Here is a 21,299-nt window from a genome sequence, read left to right on the forward strand (position 1 = left end):
CCAACCGGTTTTAGTGACTAAATACCCAACCGGTACTAGTGACCAAATAAATCTATCCTCATTTTCAGAAGTTATAGACCGTCGGATTTTATAGACTTATGATGATCGTTGGATGTAGAAGACCAAATTGACCTCAAAACCCAACTCTTTATAAATACTCCCTAAGTATCCCTAATTCTCTTTTCCTCTATTTTCTTCCAAGATCCAAGTAAGTAACACTAAATTCCTAACCTGAACGGTTGTCGACTACAAGTCTTGAGACTCTTCATTCTCTATTTGATTTCTCCATCTAGAACAAAATCTCTGATCATCTTAGTTCTCTTCCCTCTCTATTTATATCGTTCTCTCTCTGAAACTCTCAATTCATTCGAAGTTTTGCTTTGAGCATCGTACTACGAAGGTCTGTATAATTTTTTGTTATGTTTTTTTCGGAATCTTTAGTCATTACTGGTTCGATTCATACTTAGTTACTTACTGGTATCATTCATACTTACTGATTCGGTTCATATTAGTTATTTGAGGGTTGCTTCACACGAATAAAAATGAAATTACAAGTTTCTGTAAATTGTTATTGGAAAGCCCGAACCGAGACCGTCCGATGTCTGACTGGCCCGATAAAATAAACGGTCTTGGACGGTCAATGGACAAACAACTCTTGAAAGTGACCGTCCGAAATCGCCCGAATAAATAGGTGGGGGTGCTTCTAAAGGCACCGGGCCAAAAGGCTGTTAGCATCCGGAAATTTTATTGACTCGGGTCAATAGCCATTTACCCGAGTTCTCTATAAGCACCAGTTTTTAATGTGGGTGACATTCACCTTCATTTGCTTCTTCCATCTTTCTTCCAAAATAAAAAGAATACCAATTCATTTTTTTTCAAAACAAAAATCATGTGTGCTCATCTAGATAGTGTAAGTAAAAAAAAATTTCATTTTTTCTTAAATACTTTCTATTCCTGTTAGTAAATACACAAAATTGAAAAGAATGGGTCTACTCTCTTCTTCCTTCTTCACCAAATTTCATCCACAAAATAAACTCATTTTCTCTCCTCTTCCTTCTCATGTTCATCTTCATCTCTTCTATACCCCCTTTGTAAATGTAGAAGAAAGATTGCAAGATTCAGAAAGGTAGAGAGAGAGGGAGAGAGAGATGAGAATAAGGGTTTTTAGAGAGAGAAAGATGAAGAAAACCTTGCGAGAAGTAGCAGAGGAGCTGGTCATGATCGAGTTTACGAGAAAGAGAGTGAGGATTAGGATGTTTTTCAAGCCCCGGATCAGCTGATCCGTTTGGCCCTCTTAGGTCCCGGATCAGCTGATCCGTTTGGTCCTCCTAGGTCCCGGATCAGATGATCCGTTTGGTCCTCCTAGGTCCCGGATCAGCTGATCCGTTTGGTCCTCTTAAGTCCCGGATCAACTGATCCGTTTGGTCCTCTTAATGCTCGGACTGGTTCAGTCCGTCTGATAGATTTTGTTTGATTTTGTGATAAACGGATGGAGGTGTTAGGGTTAAGTTGGCTTTGACTGGTGCCTACATAGTTGAACGGTGCTAACAGAGAAATGAGCAGTTGAGCCTGGTGCTAATAGAGATGGATGCTAACAGCCTTTTGGCTTGGTGCCTTTAGAATTGGGTGGTCACCAACTTTCTATGTCTGAGTCGACCGATCCGATGAAGTTAGATCCCGATATCAACCAACCCGGACCGATTCCCACATTCCCACCCCTATCACACAACTTACACCTGTAACTTTAACTTTAAACTATCATAAACTTGATTTTTAAGTGACGGTTGATGAGGTTATATGGTTACGAAAGTATGGAACCTTCGATCTCCAGTGAGAAAGAAGAAATAGTTGATGGAATTATGTGGTTACTAATGTTGAAAACTTTAGATTTCTGGTTGACGGGATCATAGGTTTTTATTCCTTCCTAGTGTTTTGTAAGCGGTAAGCCGCCTGGAATGACGGAGAGACTCTACGACGTGTCGCGAATGGGAAGGTGACACTTGACCATGACTATAGGGAATGTCACTAATACTGTGAATATATGTATCTCAATCTCTGGAAGTGGAGGTATTTTTTGATGAAAACGAATACGCCATATGGAATGAAAAAGTGACCGGAAAGAAAAAACAATTGATGAGTTACTGAGATACGTGGTAAAAAACATTAAAATCTAGGCGTACAACTTATTTCCTTTCTGAACAGGATAGCAACTCATTAACATTTTTTTTTCTAGAATTCCAAATAAGGGCTCTTTCATAATAATATTGTGTCCTTTTTTCATTGCAATTCAAAAATGATGATTTCTTAATATGAATTACAGAGAAAGGGTAAACTCAAAACTCTTTGTTGTGTTTGGGGGGTTTTTGGAGTGGTTGTTGTCAGGGGCGGAACTACAGCTAGGCCGAAGGGGGCCATGGCCCCCCTCGACCTAGCCGTATTGACTGTTGTTGTAACTTTGATTCACAAGGTTTGCAATTATTAATTCAGAGAGTACATAAAATGTAACACCAAAAACTTGTAGACTTTATGGCAGTACCCTTTGTTTATGACTTGAGCAACCCGGGTTCAATCCCTTGTGCCTACATGATTTTTACAATGTAGTCTTACTTTTTAAGACTAATGCTATATAAAACCATCAAATTTTCTGGAACTTGAATTTAAAAAACATACAATTTATTGTATCAAAAACCTCACACATATTGTCCAATTTTATGTTTTATTTTTATAGAGTTTAAGAGAGACCACCACTCACATGGATTGGACTATAAAAATAAATTGAGACTTATTTAGTAAAAGTTTAGTCTCAGAAATCTCTATTTAGAAGACGGTCTCAAGTGATGAAAGTAAAATGATGTTAAAAAAAATCATAATTTTAACCGATGGTAGTACTCTTATTTCGAATTATATGTACACAAAGATCATTTTTTATAAACGAAGTATAAGTATAAAATGTAAATAAATTGTCAAACAAAACAACCAAATTCGTATTAAAGTGGCCCCCCTTTTACTGTAATCCTGGTTCCGTCCCTGGTTGTTGTGACGTTCTTTTCAACTCCCTAGTGGAGAAAAGGAAAGGCTCCTCTTATAGCTATTTTTATGGTGTCTTTTAATCATTTGAAATCAGAGTTTGCTCGAAATCCATATTTCAACCATCTTGCTTTTAAAACAACTTATGATGGTACAGCTATATGTATATATTGATTTACCAATTACACAATATTTAAATGTTGATATTCCTAAAGTCCTTTAGGATTAGGTATAGATGTATCGACTTTTTGCTAACGATTACGTATCTTTTCTCGGTATTTGAATTTAAATCGTCTATCTAAAAAAAAGTAGACCCAAATCAACTCATGTCAATCATCCACAAGATCTTGTAAAACTTAGAAAGAACAATATGTGATAAACTATTTTTACTACGAAGATTTCTAGTTTTCCACCATTTGATGTTTTATTACTCGAAATTTTTTCTTATTTTTCCAAAACACCGACTTAAAAAATTTTATGGAGTTGATGCAATGAAATTAAATAGAGTAGAAAGGCACATGCTACAATCCAATTATTGCAGGCTTCACTGCAGTACAAATTTTTCACACATGAAGCTTAATTACAATCTAATTTACAAATAATGACACACACAAACTTTATTACAAACGAAATACAAACTAAACCACAAGAAAAGCCCAATTTTTTTTTTTTTTTGCAAGATAGCTAGATCATGATACAAGTTTAGATAAATATCGTATAGAACTAGAGCTATTAATGGATTTGCTTATAGATAGAGATAATTGAAAGTTTTATGAGGATTAGAAGGAGAATTGAAGCTAACAGAGACAATCCAAGCGCAACTGCAATATGTTTACAAAATTTATCGTAAACATGACACACCTTTCTCCATCCGACATGTGAATTTCCTTTGTAACCGATATATGCAACACTCCCACCTGTACCAGTAGCCGAAGCTATAATTCCTAATATTATCTGCTCAAGAAATAAACAAATAATTAAGAATTTTGTATTCAGTTTTACAAAACAGAAGTTTAATTAAGACTCAAATAATACAATAAAAAGAAAAATAGATGTTATTTTCCAAATAAAATGAAAATGAAACCATTCTCTTAGTTTTTGGATTATAACGTACCGCATCAAAAAATATGATACTGGTCAGTAAATATTTTGAAGGACATCTCTTCAAACCAAGAATGGTATTTACGATTGAAACAATACTATAACCTGCCACGGTCCAAAGAGCCACTACAAAATATCTACACCCAAAAAAAAATTGCGATGATTATATAACTAGAATACTAGATTCATTTTAATCGAACAAGAAATAATTAATTAATTCACCGCTAAATATGCTTGAAATATTGAAGTATGTATTTGCAATTGGACTCGTTTGTAGTATAAGTACGAAAATTAATTTCCCATATCTTGAAAATTCAGCCCAATTTTCATGCACATATGTTCTGAGTTAAATAAATCTTCGGAGTGGCCGAGTGGGTTAATATTATATTACAGTTTTTTTTCCTTTACAGGGAGAAAACTAGTTATGAAAGTGAAAGTAGAACAACTTAAATAGACAATAATACAAACATCTTTGCTAATTTTGAATATATAAGAACATTAAAATTACTAAAGCGTAAGTGACTTACACTAAACCGGGAGAGTCATTGTATTTTGCTGGTCGGAGGAGCGGGACGGACGAAAAAGGCGTCAAGATAAGTTCCGTTTGCTTACTAGTAACGACAACAATTGCAGCTGAAAGAGTTGATGCGAACAATAATCCCCTTAGAACTAAACTTACGATTAAACATTTGTTACTAGGGCGGGTCGTGTTGGTGGTAGTAGTTCGAGTTGTGTTTGTGTTACATCCGTCTTCCACCTTATGGGATTCTTTTATAACATCTTCCGTCGACGACATACTTGCTTAAAATAGTTAATTAATTTACACCAAAGGATTAGGGGGAGAAAGGAATTTTAATAACCCAAGTCTTTTAGGAAGGAAGAGTTAATTAAAATGTCCTACTTATATATAGAGGGGTGAGAAAAGAAGATAAAGATGGGAAATTAGGCCTCTTAACAAAAAAAAAAAGAAAGATGGGAAATTAGGCCAGAAATGTCATTTAGATATGTATACACGCTAGCTATTTATTTACGAAAATGTCAGGGCATTAGCGTCAAAATCGATTCTAGAGAGAACCTGAAATCAACTACTCTGATTTTAGAGTCAATTGTTTATAAATTTGTGTATCAGATCACGAGAATATCTTAAACGTTGATATCGTTTTCACTCATAAATCGGTTTCACCTTTCAGTAGTTGTATCAGTACCTATTTATTTAAATGGATTGTGTATTATCATGACCAAAAGATTGGAAAAGCATTCAAATGTGGAAAGGGGGATTATGCTTTTTGAAGAATTAATCAAGTGTGTCACCTCCCTAATACCCTGAACTGATTAGGTTAGTTGGGTAGATAATCAGGATTGAATTCAAAATCAGCTAGTTTTTCCTTGGATAATTGAATTAGATAGATAGAAAGATCACACTAACCAGCTTGAGCTTTTTTTTTTTTTTTTTTTTTTGTTGAAGAAACCAGCTTGAGCTTGACCCTTATCCACTTATAAATAAAATGTCAAAATTATATGACTATCTTAAGCTTACTATAAATTGAATATTAATTTTATTAATAGAGAGTGGAATCTGTCTTTCATTCATTAAAAATTTGAAATCAAGATCCAATGTCGTCACCATTGATAATTTTAGTGATACATGTGATAGTCCCACATCGCTCACGAGAGTAGCCTGGGCTATAGGTGGACGCTCAAGCTTGGTTAGTGTCGAAGCCTTTTAGGGAGCCTGTGGAGCCTTCACCAAGAACAAAACTCCGTACTTGAGTGAGGTGTCTAAAGCGGGGACAATGTCGACAACTGCTAAGACTTGGGCGTCACAAGCGGTATCAGAGTCGATTACGTCTTTTCGCTGAGGGTGGGGGATTGTGATAGTCCCACATCACGAGAGTGTCCGGAGCCCGGGTTGTAGGTGAACGCCTCAAGCTTGATAAGTGTCAAGACCTTTTGGGGGGCTTGTGGAGCCTTCGTCAAGAATAAAATCCCATACCTGTGTGAAGTGTCTAAAGCGGTCGGGAACAATATCGACAACTGCTAACACTTGGGGCGTCACAATACATGATAGCACCTTATGTTCCATTCATATACTTTTTAAAATATTATTATGAAAAACAAGTTCTACTCGCAATTATTTGAAGAGAAAGATGACTTTTAATCTTATCAATCGGATCTAAAGTACAATCTCACACCCATTATCAAGCACTAACACATAATTTGCAACATTGGTATTGATCACAGTAATTTTTATATAAGATCAAGGGATTTGTCGATAAAGAGAGTAAACAAAACGCTTTATGAGAATGATAAGGAGAACTGAGGCAAATAACGATAACCCAAGCGAAGCTGCAATATGTCTACAAAATTTATCGTAGATATGACAAATCTTTACCCATCCGACATGTAAATTTCCCTTGTAACCTATATATGCGACGCCACCACCTGTTCCCATAGCTGAAGCTATAAGTCCTAATATTTTCTACTCAACAAATAAAAAGAAAAAAGAAATATTGATTTCAAATTAGTTTTCTAAGCCATAAATCGAGAGCTAATTAATTATGACTTGTTCCTACTTTACGCCTAGTTTATTATGTACAGGAAATTATTTCTTAATTTTTCTAAGCTTCTCGTCATATCTTTAAGAATTTTTGAGTTTATAGCACAAAAAACGGGTCGTAATAGGAGATATAGTCCTGTGTAATCCTATAAAGGTTTTCAAAACCAAAATAATAATATAAATGGATATCTAGTCCATTTGGTTTCATCTAGAGAGAAATCACAAATCTCTATAATACTTAATCTTTCTTAATACCGAATATAACCTTCCTTATCTAATGTAACCGATTAACCATAAAAATGGTAGCATATCTCTTTTCCTTTTTTATCTCCCTCATTCTCTCTCCAATCACATTTCTATTCAAAGTAATCTTAACTTTATTATAGGCAAGCGCTTTGGGGAAAGCTAAATAGTTTCCGGGGTGTGAAATTTTAAAGGGAATATGTAGAATTTTAGAGATTTTCCGGGGAAATAAATTTTAAGGGGAAATAAAAAAAAACACTCCACCTCACCTCAATTTTAAGGGGAAATAAATTTTAAGGGGAAAATTTTCCGGCCGGCGACCAGGAAGAAAAAAAAAAAAAATTTCACTCTCTCTCTCTCTCTAGAAACTCCGGCGAAGGGGTTTCCCTTCGCCGGAGTTCCGGTCTGTTCTTCAACAGACCAGATCGGTCTGTTCTTCAAACAAAATTGTCAATCGGAGAAGATAGAGGTGAGGTGGAGAGAGAGTGAGGTGAGGTGGAGAGAGAGTGAGGTGAGGTGGAGAGAGAGTGAGGTGAGGTGGAGAGAGAGTGAGGTGAGGTGGAGAGAGAGAGCTGAGGTGGAGAAGTATTTTGCTTTCCCCCTAAATAAAATTGTCAAACAAAATTGACCAATTTTTGACCAAGTCTTCACACCCCGGAAACTATTTAGCTTTCCCCAAAGCGCTGGCCTTATTATATTCTGTAACGGATTTTTTTTTTTATTTTCTCTCTCTTAAACTCGAAGCTAGTTGTGAAACCTCCATTAATCTCATAACTTTTCTTTCATCTTCATTAGATTGCTCGAAAATCATTCATCTTTTATAAGGTTTAAAATTTTCAGTTTTGTATTAACACCATTGTTAAGATCTAATGATGATTCTTTTTTTTCCCATTATCAGATTACGATGCTCTATTATTGAACATATTACATTTGTGATCCGACTACATAAGATCTGTTTCCATCTTAACTAGCTTCGAATGGAAGATTTATATTTTCTTTCTCTAAAACTTTCATAATTCTTTAAGATCTTTGATGTTTATTTCTTATTTAATGATTTGTTCAATTTTAGTATGTTATTTCTCCTTCCAATGTTCATTGTATATTTTTTCAGATCTACGTTAAATCATCTTCTTTTTTTGTTTTTTTGCAGATCAGAATCATTTGTCCGTAATTAATTTTCAAATAAAAATGTAATTTGGACAATCTGATTTCTCTAATGAAATTACATTTTCTCAGTTTTCTGGTTTAATTAGAGCATCTCCAATGCAAAACTCATAAAAATCTCTATTCATCTGATGTGTCAAGTTCCAATTGAGATTCTCACTTCTAGGTGTCCTTAATAGAGATCCTCAATTTTTGTTTTGTCTCTAATGCAAAACTCTAAACTTATCTTTTTTACTTATGTGGCATAGTTATTTTTGTCAATAAATAATTAGTTATTTTAGAAAATATAGAAGACTCGATTTCTATTGGTTGAAAATCAAATATTGATGAGTTGGACAATTAGAGATATCTCAAGAGGACACTCTAGAAAAAGAGTGTCCTCTTGAGATATCTCTATTCCACCCTCGACACGTCATCTTAGAGATCCAAATAGAGTGTTGCATTAGAGCATCTCCAATGCAAAACTCAAAAAAATCTCTATTCATCCTATGTGTCAAGTTCCAATTGAGATTCTCACTCCTAGGTGGCGTCAATAGAGAACCTCAATTTTTTTGTGTCTCCAATGTAAAACTCGAAACTTATCTTATTTACTTATGTGTCATAGTTATTTTTGTAAATAAATAATTAGTTATTTTAGAAAATATAGAAGACTCGATTTCTATTGGTTGAAAATCAAATATTGATGAGGTGGACAATTAGAGATATCTCAAGAGGACACTCTATTTCTAGACTGTCCTCTTGAGATATCTCTATTCCACCCTCGACACGTCATCTTAGAGATCCAAATAGAGTGTTGCATTGGAGATGGTTTTTAAGAAAAAATTCTAAAAATCCTAAGTGGCACTCGAAGTTTCTAAGATTGAGTGTTGCATTGGAAATGCTCTTAGAGAGGAGTTTTAGGAAAAAACTCTAAAAATCCTAGGTGGCACTCAGAGTTTCTAAGATTGAGTGTTGCATTGGAGATGCTCTTATCTTAAGTTTTCACAGACTCGACCTGCCTTGCTCGCCTAGATGCGTCTTGGACGACATAGTCAAAATCATCCAAGTTTGGTTTAGGTAATTAAATTATATGTGACAACGATGTTACATAAATCGATAATATTCACCACAAGAAGCCTCTAGATTATAACTTTCGCGAATACTTACAAGTCTGAAGTAATTTTTTGTATAGGAATTTTAGGCTAGCCATGACTGAATCTAAATCCTGGCTCCGCCCTCGTTCTCACCTTTGTGTGGTTGTATCATTACCTGTTTATTTAAAGGGTATTTAGTGATACCCCTCATCCCTAATGTTCAATTAGGGATACCCCTTTTTTAATTAGATATTAGGGATACCCCCTTTTTTGTACTTAAAAGTACAAAACTACCCTTATTCTTATTATTTCTTTTTTTCTTCGATATCTTATACCTCTTCGATGTTATGCATATCAACTTATTTTCATTTCTCATAAATTTTTTTTCTCTTATATATCTTTTTTAATTTACCAACAACATTTATCGAAAATTTAGAATTGATAAATCACAACGACCGACATATTGTATTTTATTTTCTTCTCTTTCATATCACTACGACCGACATATTGTATTTTATTTTCTTCCCTTTCATATCATTACGACCGACATAACACTCTAACTTTGGTCTTCTCGTGAATTTTTCTATCTAGTTTGTAAATTCACGACTAACATAACACTCTAATTTCGCTCGTTCTAAGAATTTTACAATTTCATTTGCAAGTTCATTGAGTAATTTCATTTGAACTTTTTTATTTTTTGTTCGATTCGTAATCTCAATTTCCATTTGTTGTGATTTATCAATTTTAAATTTTCGATAAATTTTGTTAGTAAAATAAAAAAAATTGTTAAGAAAAAAAAAACTATAAGAAACGAAAATAAGTTGATAAACATAACATCGAAGAGGTATAAAATATCGAAGAAAAACAAGAAACAATAAGAGATGAGTGTAGTTTTGTACTTTTAAGTACAAAAAAGGAGTATCTCTAATATCCAATTAAAAAAGGAGTATCCCTAATTGGACATTAGGGATGAGGGGGTTTATTTAAATGGATTGCTTGTTATGATGACCAAAAGATTGGGAAAGTATTCAAATGTGGAAAGGTGGATTATGCTTTTTGAAGAACTAATTAAGTGTGTGGCCTCCCTAATACTCTGAAATGGTTAGTTGGGTAGAAAAATCAGGATTGAATTCAAAACCAGTTTTTCTTGGATAATTGAATTAGATAGATAGAAAGATCAGACTAATTAGTTGAGTTAATGTCAAAATTATATGACTATCATAAGCCTATTAAAAACTGAATAATAATTTTATTAATAGAGAGTGGCATCTTTCATTCATTCATTAAAAAATTGAAATCGAGATCCAATATCTCGCGATCGGCTAATATCATTGTTCCATTCATATCTTTTTTACCATATTATTACGAAAAACAAGTTGTACTCGCAATTATTTGAAGAGAAAGATGACTTTTAATCTTATTAATTTTATCTGAATAGTACAGTCTTAACTCACAATACAATCTTACACCCATAATCAAGAACTAGTCTACACACATAATTTGCAACATTGCTATGATCACAATACACTTATCAAGACCTAAAGGAATTTAGTTACATATAACTTTTATATCAGATCAAGGGATTTGTTTATAAAGAGAGTAAACAGAGCGCTTTATGAGAATGATAAGGAGAACTGAGGCAAATAATGATAGACCAAGCGAAGCTGCAATATGTCTACAAAATTTATCGTAGACATGACAGATCTTTACCCATCCAACATGTGAATTTCCCTTGTAACCTATATATGCAACACCACCACCCGCACCCATAGCCGAAGCTAAAAGTCCTAATATTATCTGCTCAACAAATAAAAATGTAATTATTAGTATCAAATCAAAATCTCTTTACTTGATTTTGAGGAAATTTTTGCATACCAAATCAGAAAATATGATACTGATCAAGAAATGTTTTGATGGGACGCGCTCCCCACCATGTGTCATGGCCCTTATGAGTGAAAGGATACTGTAGCTCATCACGATCCAAAGAGTCACTGAGAAATATCTGCACACATAAAAAAAAAACGGTTTGATGATCCGAAAATCTATCTCTGATGTTCTAGCTCTACTAAAACTCCGACAATATTAACCCAATATGTTTGAGGTATTCATTAAATCATTTTAGAACGAAATAAAAATAATAATAGTAAAACTCCAATAACTTACACTAGACCAGGGGAGTGATTATATTTTGCTGCTCGGGGCACTCGAGATGACGAAAAAGGCGTCAAAATAAGCTCAGTTTGCTTACTAGTAACAACAACAATTGCAGCAACAAGGGTTGTTGTATACAATAATTTTCTAATAGACAAACTTGTACCAAAATATTTGTTAACAGGGCCGGCCCTCGTCATGGTTGCAGTTGTGGTTGTTTCATTTCCAGTTTCCACTTCATCGGTTTCTTTTACCTCTTTCTCAACAACATTTTCGGTCGAAGACATATTTCTTCAACTAATTAGTTTTGCACTTCAAAATTTAGGGGGAGGAATTGTGATTTTTGGAGTGAGAAAGAGTTAATGAAAATGTCTTTTTTATATAGTTTGAAGAAAGAAAGGATGTGAAGCTATTATAGGCTATCTATGTATTTAAAATTGAATTATGTATTGTCATGACATAAGAGTGGGAGAGTATTCAAATTTAAGATTGGGAGATTAAGATTTAAGAACTAATTGTCTTCATTGTCCTCCTTAATTAAACAAAACTAGTATCTTTCTTTGTACATGACTGCATTGACTAGGGCAATTAATTCTTCTGTCATAATCTATCCAATGGTCTAAATAGAAATTACACCAAAACAGTATAGAAATTAGAAGCCATAGCGGGACTGTATGATAACTACTACGTCCATGTCAATTATTATTTAAAATGATTTTTATATGGGTGCATAAATATGTCAAGAGGGTATGAAGTATGATTTAAGATAAAATGAAAAGATAAATTTCAATCCGAAATAATTCTTGCACTCAATATTTCCAACATTTTTACTTATACTGGAGTTGCTGAGATGTTTACTGTTGTAACTTTCCGAAATCAAAATATTTTGTCTTTGTTGTTGTTTGGAAATGTATTTTTGTTACTTTAGATGACGTTATTTTGAATCGTTACTTTTGATGTATCAAAATAATCTTAGCATTAAGTATAGTTCTGGTGTTTAGCTAATGGCTAAACAAGAATCTCTTACGATTTTACCCTGTTGCCAGGCTACCTCAACTAGGCAATGGGTTAGGTAAAGCATATGTGAACGTATCATTTCTGGTCTCTCAAGACAAGGACACACAAATATAAGTAGGATATAAGATTAATTAATTCATAACTTTTACCTAACTCTCATGTTTAATCTTGTAATACTTTATAGTTTTTAATTATAACAAGTTGACTGAGCCGACGGCACAAGTAGTGTTTGATTTTTTGCAGTTAAGAAGTGATTATCACTTAATATATACTTGTGAGTTACGAATTTTACGATTTTTATAGTTAAGATCACTTGTAGATGATGTTTAAGTAAGTGCGAAACTGTAAGTTTAAATCTGGATTAACAATTACTTGTATAAAGGCAACTAGAGATTTATAGAGAGGAAAATACAACTTAAATTTATTGCCCATCAATCTCATTTATTGCCCATCCTTAATCAAGTCAAAGTCTTATGCCCTAATCCTCTCTTCCATCCTTCACCGAATTATGGAGACATACAACTTAAATTTTGGCAACTACTGATAGACCAGTAGGTCAGTGCATATACTATGCAATGTAGAGGTCTCAGGTTCGATTACATGGAAGTGCAAATCTAGAAATATTAAACTTGGGTATAAATAAAGTAGCTTATGTAGACTTTATGCCATTTTATTCGTCGGGCTATAGACCATTTAATTCGCCGGGCTTTAGGCTCGTTAGTATTTCGGCAGTTATCGTGCTTATTACATCTTCATAATGCATCAATGCCTTGTAACGACTAACGTAGATCGCAGTCGATTTCTCTAAAAAAAAACTTTATTTTTTCTCCCACCAAATTCATTCTCAACCTAAAATTTGCCTTCCACCACCACATAATCCCAACCAACACAAATCTTTCACTACCAATCTCACAAACACATTGGTTTTGATTATTTAATGCATTATTAAATTTGTTAAATAATAATTGAGTTTTACAAAAAATAAGTAATATAGACGGTAAAAGTAATAATATTTATTAAATTGGTTAAAGAAAGGGTTTTTTGGGCTTACCCCTTGCTCACTAATTGGTAGTTGAGTTTACCCCCTCAATAATGGGTAATTGGTCTTACCCTCTTAGACTTACTATTAGTGACAAAAATACAAAGGTTATGTTTGCCGTACGTGAAATAATTGCCACTACTAAGAACAACTATTCTTCAATATGACTCATATTAGGGATTCCACCTCATTTTATTGTTTCATTTGGTCAGGAATATGATTAGTAAAGATTGATTTTGTTTATATATTATTTACTTTCTGATTTTATTATCACATACCAAACATATCCTTAGTAGTTTTGACAAAAAATCTAAATTCAAGGGGGTAAGCTCAATTACCAATTACTGAAGGGATTAAACTCATATACCAATTAATTGTGAGGGAGTAAGCTCAAAAAACTCAAACGAAATTTGTCTAAAATTTTATTGTATAGAGAAAGTAAGGTCTATTTGAATCAGATTATTCATATTGAGACGGTTAAGGTATACTGGGTATATTATGTTATAATTTTAAGTAAATCGTAGAGTTCAACAAAAGAAAAAAAAAATAAAAGTAAATCGTAGTCTCTTTCTCTGAAATTTCCAAGTATGCAATGATACAAGTTGGGTCAAAAAAATCATGAGTATGTACACACGTAATAGACAAAAAGATAACACTAGTTTTAGCTTAAGGCTAAGCCTTATCCACCAAATGAAACATCTAAACTAACATAAATTTCTTCAGTTTAGTATAAATTGAAAATTTGTTTTTTTTTTCTTTTGAAACATAATTGAGAATTTGTTAATTAGGTATTCTCTAATCCATTAAGAGTGCAAATTAGACTGGTAGAGTGGATTCAAAACTAATTATCATTAGTATTAGTTATCCAACGTCATCCGTTTATCTGAGTATAAGTCAGTCTCCTTGTAAATAGAAAAATTTCTGTCGTGGTAGGTCGCATAGAAAAATTGTGTGAAACTGAAACACCAACCAATTCTTGTAGTTAGAAAAAGAAGTCAATATTGGTGAAAGCCTTATATTGATTTGTATATTAGGGAAGACAGAATCATATAGACTAGAATTTAACACTTCGATCTCTCTCTCTCTCTCTCTCTCTCTCTCTCTCCTCTCGCTCTTGATCCCCATCAATCTCTATGTCTTCCTCTTTATTCTACTCCACACCTCATTTGTCGATCTATACACTTTTGTCATTTCCCCATTTTATAGGAAAATGTCTATATACAAATAAACAAAGGCCACCGTTTTAGAGAAAATAGAAAAGTTTCTGAAAAAGACGGTGGAAAACCAAAAAAACTCAAATCAAACACTCCCCCTCAAGTCGCCAGAATGAAGGTGCCTGCCAGAAAAGTTTCTTCTCTCTCTCTCTCTCTCTCTCTCTCTCTCTCTCTCTCTTCCCCTCTCCCTTTTTATTTGTTACAGTTCCGGCGAAGGGGTTTCTCCTTCGCCGGAACCCTTCGTCTGGTTTCCAAACGAAGGTGGGGTTCCTTCATCTGGAAACCAAACGAAGGCGTCTCGTCTGGATTACGAGTTTCCGGCGTAGGGAGATCTCCTTCGCCGAAAAATTCGTGAGATAATGAGAGAGGGAGAGAGGATAACAGGAGAGGGAAGAGAGAAGAAAAGAGAAAGAAGAAAGAAGAAAGAAGAAAGAAGAAAGAACTCTGTTGATGGTGATTGCCGACAATATTGGTGGAAGTTGACGGAATTTGGTGGAGGTCGTCGGAGTTCTAGTTGAGGTGAGAGAAGAAGAAGAAAGAATAAAAAATTGAAAGGGTGATGTTTGGAGGAAACAAAATTTTTTTGTTTCCACTCAAAATTTATTGCCCCGGAAACTTTGCTTATTTCCTCAGAACACTGGCCATAAACAAATAAAAGAAGTTGCTCTTGTAAGATTTGGGTTTGACTAGGTGCCCCTAGTGTGGTTAGGGATTACAATTCTTGGGTCTCCTTGGAACAAGAGGTCTTATAGCACGTAAACTTTTATGGCCGCACATTAATAATGGCAAATGACAATTTCAACTTTTACAAGTATTTTTTTTAACTAGGTTCCCACCGCGCCCTACGGACGCGGTAGATCCCTCTTGGCTAACGCCGTTGTGGTTTATTACGCCTCGATTTTACGAGTAAAGTATTTTTGAGCATTCTCCGAGTGCGCGTGTACTGTGGGATCTATGGTCACTCTATTGACATCACGTTGGGTCGAGCTTACCCAAAAATTGCATGCACAATGATGCCCATTTTCACACCTTTTGGTGTCATGTGTTTACTTGTCATCCGAAATCAGTACATGATTTCATTCGAAATCAGTACATGATTTCGGATCACAGGTACTCGCGTGACCCCACATTGTCTGAAAATGGGCATCATTGTGCATGCATTTCTTGGGTAAGCTCGACCCAACGTGATGTCAATAGCGTGACCATAGATCCCACAGTACACGCGCACTCGGAGAATGCTCAAAAATACTTTACTCGTAAAATCGGGACGTAATAAACCACAACGGCGTTAGCCAAGAGGGATCTACCGCGCCCGTAGGGCGCGGTGGGAACCTAGTTTTCATGTAATTCAAGGTGGAAATCTAATTTTCAGTTATTTCATCGTAATTTTTTTTTTCAATTATAAGGAAATTGACGTAGTTTATTATATATTGACGTAGTTTATTATGGATGTCTTTGTAATAATACCCACTGAGCTCTTTTGGGTGGACTCCTTGATTTATCGTAAAAATACAATTGACATAAGGAATGCATGGTCAGACATATACCTTGAGTAACCGACGGACCTGTGTTAGGGCTTAGGTGGAAACCTGGTTGTTCAAACAAAGTAAAAATGGTTATGATGGTCTCTACAACCTTTTATTTAGTATATCGTGATGTAAAATGTTATTTGTTGGGTGCTCCTTGAACTATCGTAAAAATACATTAAAAAAATACTTAATGAAGTTTTTTTTTTGTTGAATTTATACTTAATGAAGTTGAAAGAAAAACAAAAATCTTTTTATATATATTAGTTAACTTAAACTTGCTTTAATAACCTGGAACTTTTACAACCACAAATTTGTTTTTACAACCAAAGACTATAGTGAAGCATTCTTCAAACACTTCTTGAGGATAATCATTTTGTATATTAGTAAACTTAAACGTGCTTTTACAACCTCAAACCTCTACAACCGAAAATTTGTTTTTACAACCAAAGACTTCAGTGAAGCATCTCTTCAAATATTTCTTGAGCATAATTCCACAAAATTTTCAGCATTTCTTCAAATACCTCACTGCAATGACAAATACAACTAGAGTTAATTCCTATATGGCCCCCTACTTTGTGACCAGCTTCCTTTATGGCCCCCTTTTTTTTCGTAAATTCAAATATGGCCCCCTATTTTCATGGAAATGTCCTAACTACCCTTCCTTTAAATCTTTTTTCAAAATAAAATAAAAAAAACAAACATAATTCCACCTCACTTCCCTCTCCACCACTTATCTCTCTCCACCTCACCTCTCTTCCCAAATCATCTTTCTCTCTCTCCAACTCACCTCTCTCTCTCCAACTCACCTCTCTCTCTCTCCACCTCACTCTATCTTCTCCGATGAAGGTCGCCGGCCGGAAAATTTTCCGGCCGGCGATCTTCAACCTAAAAAAAAAAAACATTTTTTTTTTACTCTCATCTCCCTCTCTCTCTCTTAAAAACTCCGGCGAAGGGGGTTCCCTTCGCCGGAGTACGGGTCTGTTCTTCAACAGACCAGATGGTTGTGATATGATCTTCCATTTTTAAACCAAACTAAAGTGTATTAATGGAGGTCCATCACAACTAAGATGGTTGTGATTTGGTTTAGAAGGTTATCACAATTTTATATACTCCATAGCAGATTTGATCTCTCCCAAAACGAGGTGATTTAGAAGATAACATTAGATTTGTATAATGTTAATATGATCTAAGCCAAGAACAAAAATTTACACTTCTCTTTTCTTCTCTCTATAGAAAAAGAGAAAGAAAATCGTCCAAAAAAACAAAAAAAAAAAGAAAGAAATAAATTAGTATAAGATGTTAAATAAATCACAGAGATTCATATTCATTTGTTTGTCTAAATCTTCTCGACGGTGATTCTAACGATGATGGTGGATTTAAATCCGGCGACGGTGGAGATGAATCCGATGATGGTGAAGATGAATCCGATGAATCCGATAAATCCGATGATGATGAATCTGATAAATCCGATGAAGATGATATTGATGGTGGATTTGAATCAAATGATGCTTCTAATGGTGGAGATGAATCTGATGAAAGATGAAGATCTAAAGATGAATTTTGTATTAACTTTCTTTTGTTATTTGAACGTTTCTTTTCATCTCCTTCAAATTCTTCTCTTAGGTCCTGTTTGTTTTTTTATGTGTGTCTGTATCTGAATTAGCTGAATCTGAATTAGCTGAACTGAATTAGCTGAATCTGAATTTTTTGAATTTTTTATAAGTTAGGATGTTTGTTTTCTAAATCTGAATAATTAAGTCTGAAATAAACTTTTGACAGTTATACCCTTGCCCTTATTAACCCAAAAAAAACCCTAACTTCTAAACTTGTCAGTCTCATTCTCTTCCCTGCTCTCTCTCTTTTCTCAACTATAGCCGCCTCTCTCTCCCTCTCTCTTCATGCAGCCGACGATAAGAAAGTTTCACCCTCGCCAGATCCGGCGAGGGTTTCGAGCTGAAATCAATCCAGAAATTTAACGCCGATCAGGAATATACGAAGGAGATTCAGAACTTTTACCTTGGGAGGATTAATGTCTAGTAGATATTGAAGATGGTGCTATGGAGAACATGAATCTAGGGTTTTGTTATATTAGAAACCCTAGATTCATCTTGATCAACAGTAGTAATTCCAAGTACATAAATTCCATTAACAAGTCGATAAACAACTCGATATTTACTTTCAACACCAACAATTAATTGTCCACTAGATGCAGCTAATGGATCATCACCTAATGAAGAATCACCATCTTCTGTTATGATTTGTTTACCAGTAGCTAAAGCTATACGAGTTTGCCGGAAAGAAGAAAGAGCAACTAAAGCTCTTGCTGGAGGAAACCATTCACGAGTTTGAAGAAGGATATCAGATCCATTTGCAGGTTGTAAAGATAAAGCTAAACACGCCATTGATGATTAACTAGAATTCCAGATCTTCGAAATTGAAGAATTAGGTTTTTGGATATTCAATTGATTGAAATTTTTGTTCAGATCTATATTTCTAGGGTTTGGATTTGTAAAGATTCATTGAAGAGAGAGAAAATTCGAAAAGGAGATAGAGAAATACTTACAGAATTGGATTCGGCGAGCGATCTCTGGAGATCGATTTGTTTTCCCTTTGCTGATGGATTTTATTTTATTTCTGGGTGGGGGTGGTGGTGGTGGTGGTGGTGGTGGTGGTGGTGGTCAGAGGTGTAGTGGTGGTGGTCGACAGTGTGTGGTGGTCGGCGGTCGGTGGTGTAGTGGTGGTTGTCGATGAAGTGAAGATGAGAATTTTGAGTTGAAGTGAAGATGGAGATTGAAAGTATTTCATTGATTTCATGAGGGTACTTTTGTCATTTGTCTTATTTTCAGATGGTGATTTCCATTTCAGACTTGTTTTGAAGTCTGAAATATATGAGTCATTTTTTAGTCAATTCAGATCTTGACCCAATTCAGTGAGATTTTCAGATTTTGTTAAATTCAAAAACAAACATCTGAAATCTGAATTGACTTCCAATTCAGATTTCAGATCTGAAAAAATAAAAAAACAAACAGCACCTTATTATATAATCTTTCAATCTTTTAACATCTGAAAGTTGAACCGGTTTTACTAAGAATTCCTCTGCTCCTTCCTCTAAACATCGATTAATCCTTGTTAATACGTTTTCTGATGACATTATCACTACTGGTATTTCTCTGAAATTCGATGATTCCTGAACAAATTCAAAATCAAAATCTCAATTCATTTAATGTTCATATTCATAATTCCTCTGAAACAAAAAGTTTGAAGAATCAAAGTAAAACCTAACCTTGATCATTTTTAGGAGTTCATATCCAGTCATTCCAGGCATCCAGTAATCAGTAAAGATCAAATTCACCTTCAAACCCTAGATTTCATCAACAAAAAGATCATTAATACAGACCCGTACTCCGGCGAAGGGAACCCCCTTCGCCGGAGTTTTTAGAGAGAGAGAGATGAGAGTAAAAAAAAAAATTTTTTTTTTTAGGTTGAAGGTCGCCGGCCGGAAAATTTTCCGGCCGGCGACCTTCATCGGCGAAGATAGAGTGAGGTGGAGAGAGAGAGAGAGGTGAGGTGGAGAGAGAAAAAGGTGAGTTGGAGAGAGAGAGATGATTTGGGAAGAGAGGTGAGGTGGAGAGAGATAAGTGGTGGAGAGGGAAGTGAGGTGGAATTATATTTGTTTTTTTTATTTTATTTTGAAAAAAGATTTAAAAGAAGGGTAGTTAGGACATTTACATGAAAATAGGGGGCCATATTTGAATTTACGAAAAAAAGGGGGCCATAAAGGAAGCTGGTCACAAAGTGGGGGGCCATATAGGAATTAACTCATACAACTAAGGGGCTATACTGAGATTAAAGTAAAAGTTTATCATATCCTAGCAAGATGATCAAATCTCATAACACAAAAATCCTAAGCTGTAACCAAAAAACCCCCAACTGCCCAACAGTAACCAAATCTTGTAAAGATCAAAATTGAATCAGCTCGACAATAATTAAAAGAGAGAGCGAGTCATGTTTATACTTACATCTGCATGTGTTTCATTTCTTTCTGTTGGACTCGGTTGTTCACGATTTGAAGCCATTCACTTAAAGACTTTATGCCACCTAAAACATAAATATAGTAGAATCAGTCAGATATTTTGTTTGATTTCTGGTTGTCCAAACACTTTCTGAGCGAAATTCGACTTCAAGCATTTCTTCAAATACCTCCCTGCAATTACAGCCCACACAAAAAACTAATCAAGAAAAAAAAAATCATGGAATCCATCAAACATGATTCAAAGAGGATAAATAAGCTAAAAAGAAATAGAAAGGAAAAGTGGGATTTTTGATTTTACAAAAAAAATTTAGCTACTTACTTTGGGTTACGATGACAAATAAAATTGAATTTCAGAACTTCCAGACTTTCTACAATATGAAAATTAAAACTAAAGATGCATTCTTGAGAGAAAATTGACCAAAGATGCATTCTTGAGAGAAAATAAACCTCGAAACACAATATGACATTGGATTGAATCTTCTTGCTAGCAAAATATTCAAACATGAGAAGTACATGGTAAGTACATGAACAGTTCAAATTCTAATTGAGCTACGTATATCAACTTGCATCAAATCATAATGCAGAAAGGGTGTAGAATCCTATGCCACGAATCCAATGAGGAATATCTGAACTATACCAAGGAGCAATTGTTATGGCGACATTTTGCTTCCACCCAAACTTTTATGGGCGCACATTAATAATGGCAAATGACAATTTCAACTTTTACAAGTATTTTTTTTAATATGGACTACGATATACGTTGTTGATACATTGTCAAGATGTGATAAACACGATAACCGCCTAAGTTATACTACTAATGAAAGGGGCCTAAAGCATGAACTCCACCTCTTCTGGGATAAACACGATAATCGTCTAAGTTATTACGCATAGTAATAAGAGAACAAAAATAAAAAGATGAAGGGGGCGATCAGTGGCAAAACTGTTTGGACTAGTTTCTTCTACCTCTTATCTTCACCACCACCTCCGCGCTCATTGCCAACACCTTCTCCAACCACAACCATTTTTGTCCTATCCTTTTTGTCCATTGACTTAGTCATATTCAAATGACCAAGTCGAGTACGATTGTGTGAGCATAGCAAAAACCGCACCTCGCGAAAAAATTGCATTTTTTTCTCTTTTACACTGTATGT

The 21,299-nt window shown here is 34.7% G+C and overlaps 3 protein-coding genes across 3 annotated transcripts; all 3 read right to left on the bottom strand.

The window, feature by feature from the left end:
* Positions 1-3,546: 3,546 nt before the first annotated feature.
* On the bottom strand, positions 3,547-4,992 carry LOC147569969 (CASP-like protein 1D1). Its single transcript, XM_086656545.1, has 3 exons — positions 4,656-4,992; positions 4,142-4,265; positions 3,547-3,981 (listed from the first exon to the last, which is right to left on the bottom strand). Exons 1-3 carry the CDS (start codon positions 4,922-4,924, stop codon positions 3,760-3,762), a joined length of 615 nt encoding a protein of 204 aa, XP_086512671.1. The 5' UTR covers positions 4,925-4,992; the 3' UTR covers positions 3,547-3,759.
* A 5,564-nt stretch (positions 4,993-10,556) lies between these two features.
* LOC147569970 (CASP-like protein 1) lies at positions 10,557-11,677 on the bottom strand. Its single transcript, XM_086656546.1, has 3 exons — positions 11,329-11,677; positions 11,041-11,167; positions 10,557-10,962 (listed from the first exon to the last, which is right to left on the bottom strand). The coding sequence occupies exons 1-3, from the start codon at positions 11,601-11,603 to the stop codon at positions 10,741-10,743; spliced, it is 624 nt and encodes a 207-aa protein (XP_086512672.1). The 5' UTR covers positions 11,604-11,677; the 3' UTR covers positions 10,557-10,740.
* Positions 11,678-17,423: 5,746 nt separating this feature from the next.
* Positions 17,424-21,170, bottom strand: LOC147569971 (two-component response regulator ARR4-like). The gene is made up of 5 exons (XM_086663639.1): positions 21,112-21,170; positions 20,316-20,319; positions 19,399-19,476; positions 19,148-19,302; positions 17,424-17,733 (listed from the first exon to the last, which is right to left on the bottom strand). The coding sequence occupies exons 1-5, from the start codon at positions 21,168-21,170 to the stop codon at positions 17,424-17,426; spliced, it is 606 nt and encodes a 201-aa protein (XP_086519765.1).
* Positions 21,171-21,299: the final 129 nt, after the last annotated feature.

The sequence above is a fragment of the Eschscholzia californica genome, unplaced genomic scaffold (genome assembly GCF_041429995.1).
Source record: "Eschscholzia californica isolate CP2 unplaced genomic scaffold, dmEscCali1.0.p SCAF_1, whole genome shotgun sequence".
Taxonomy (NCBI): Eukaryota; Viridiplantae; Streptophyta; class Magnoliopsida; order Ranunculales; family Papaveraceae; genus Eschscholzia; species Eschscholzia californica.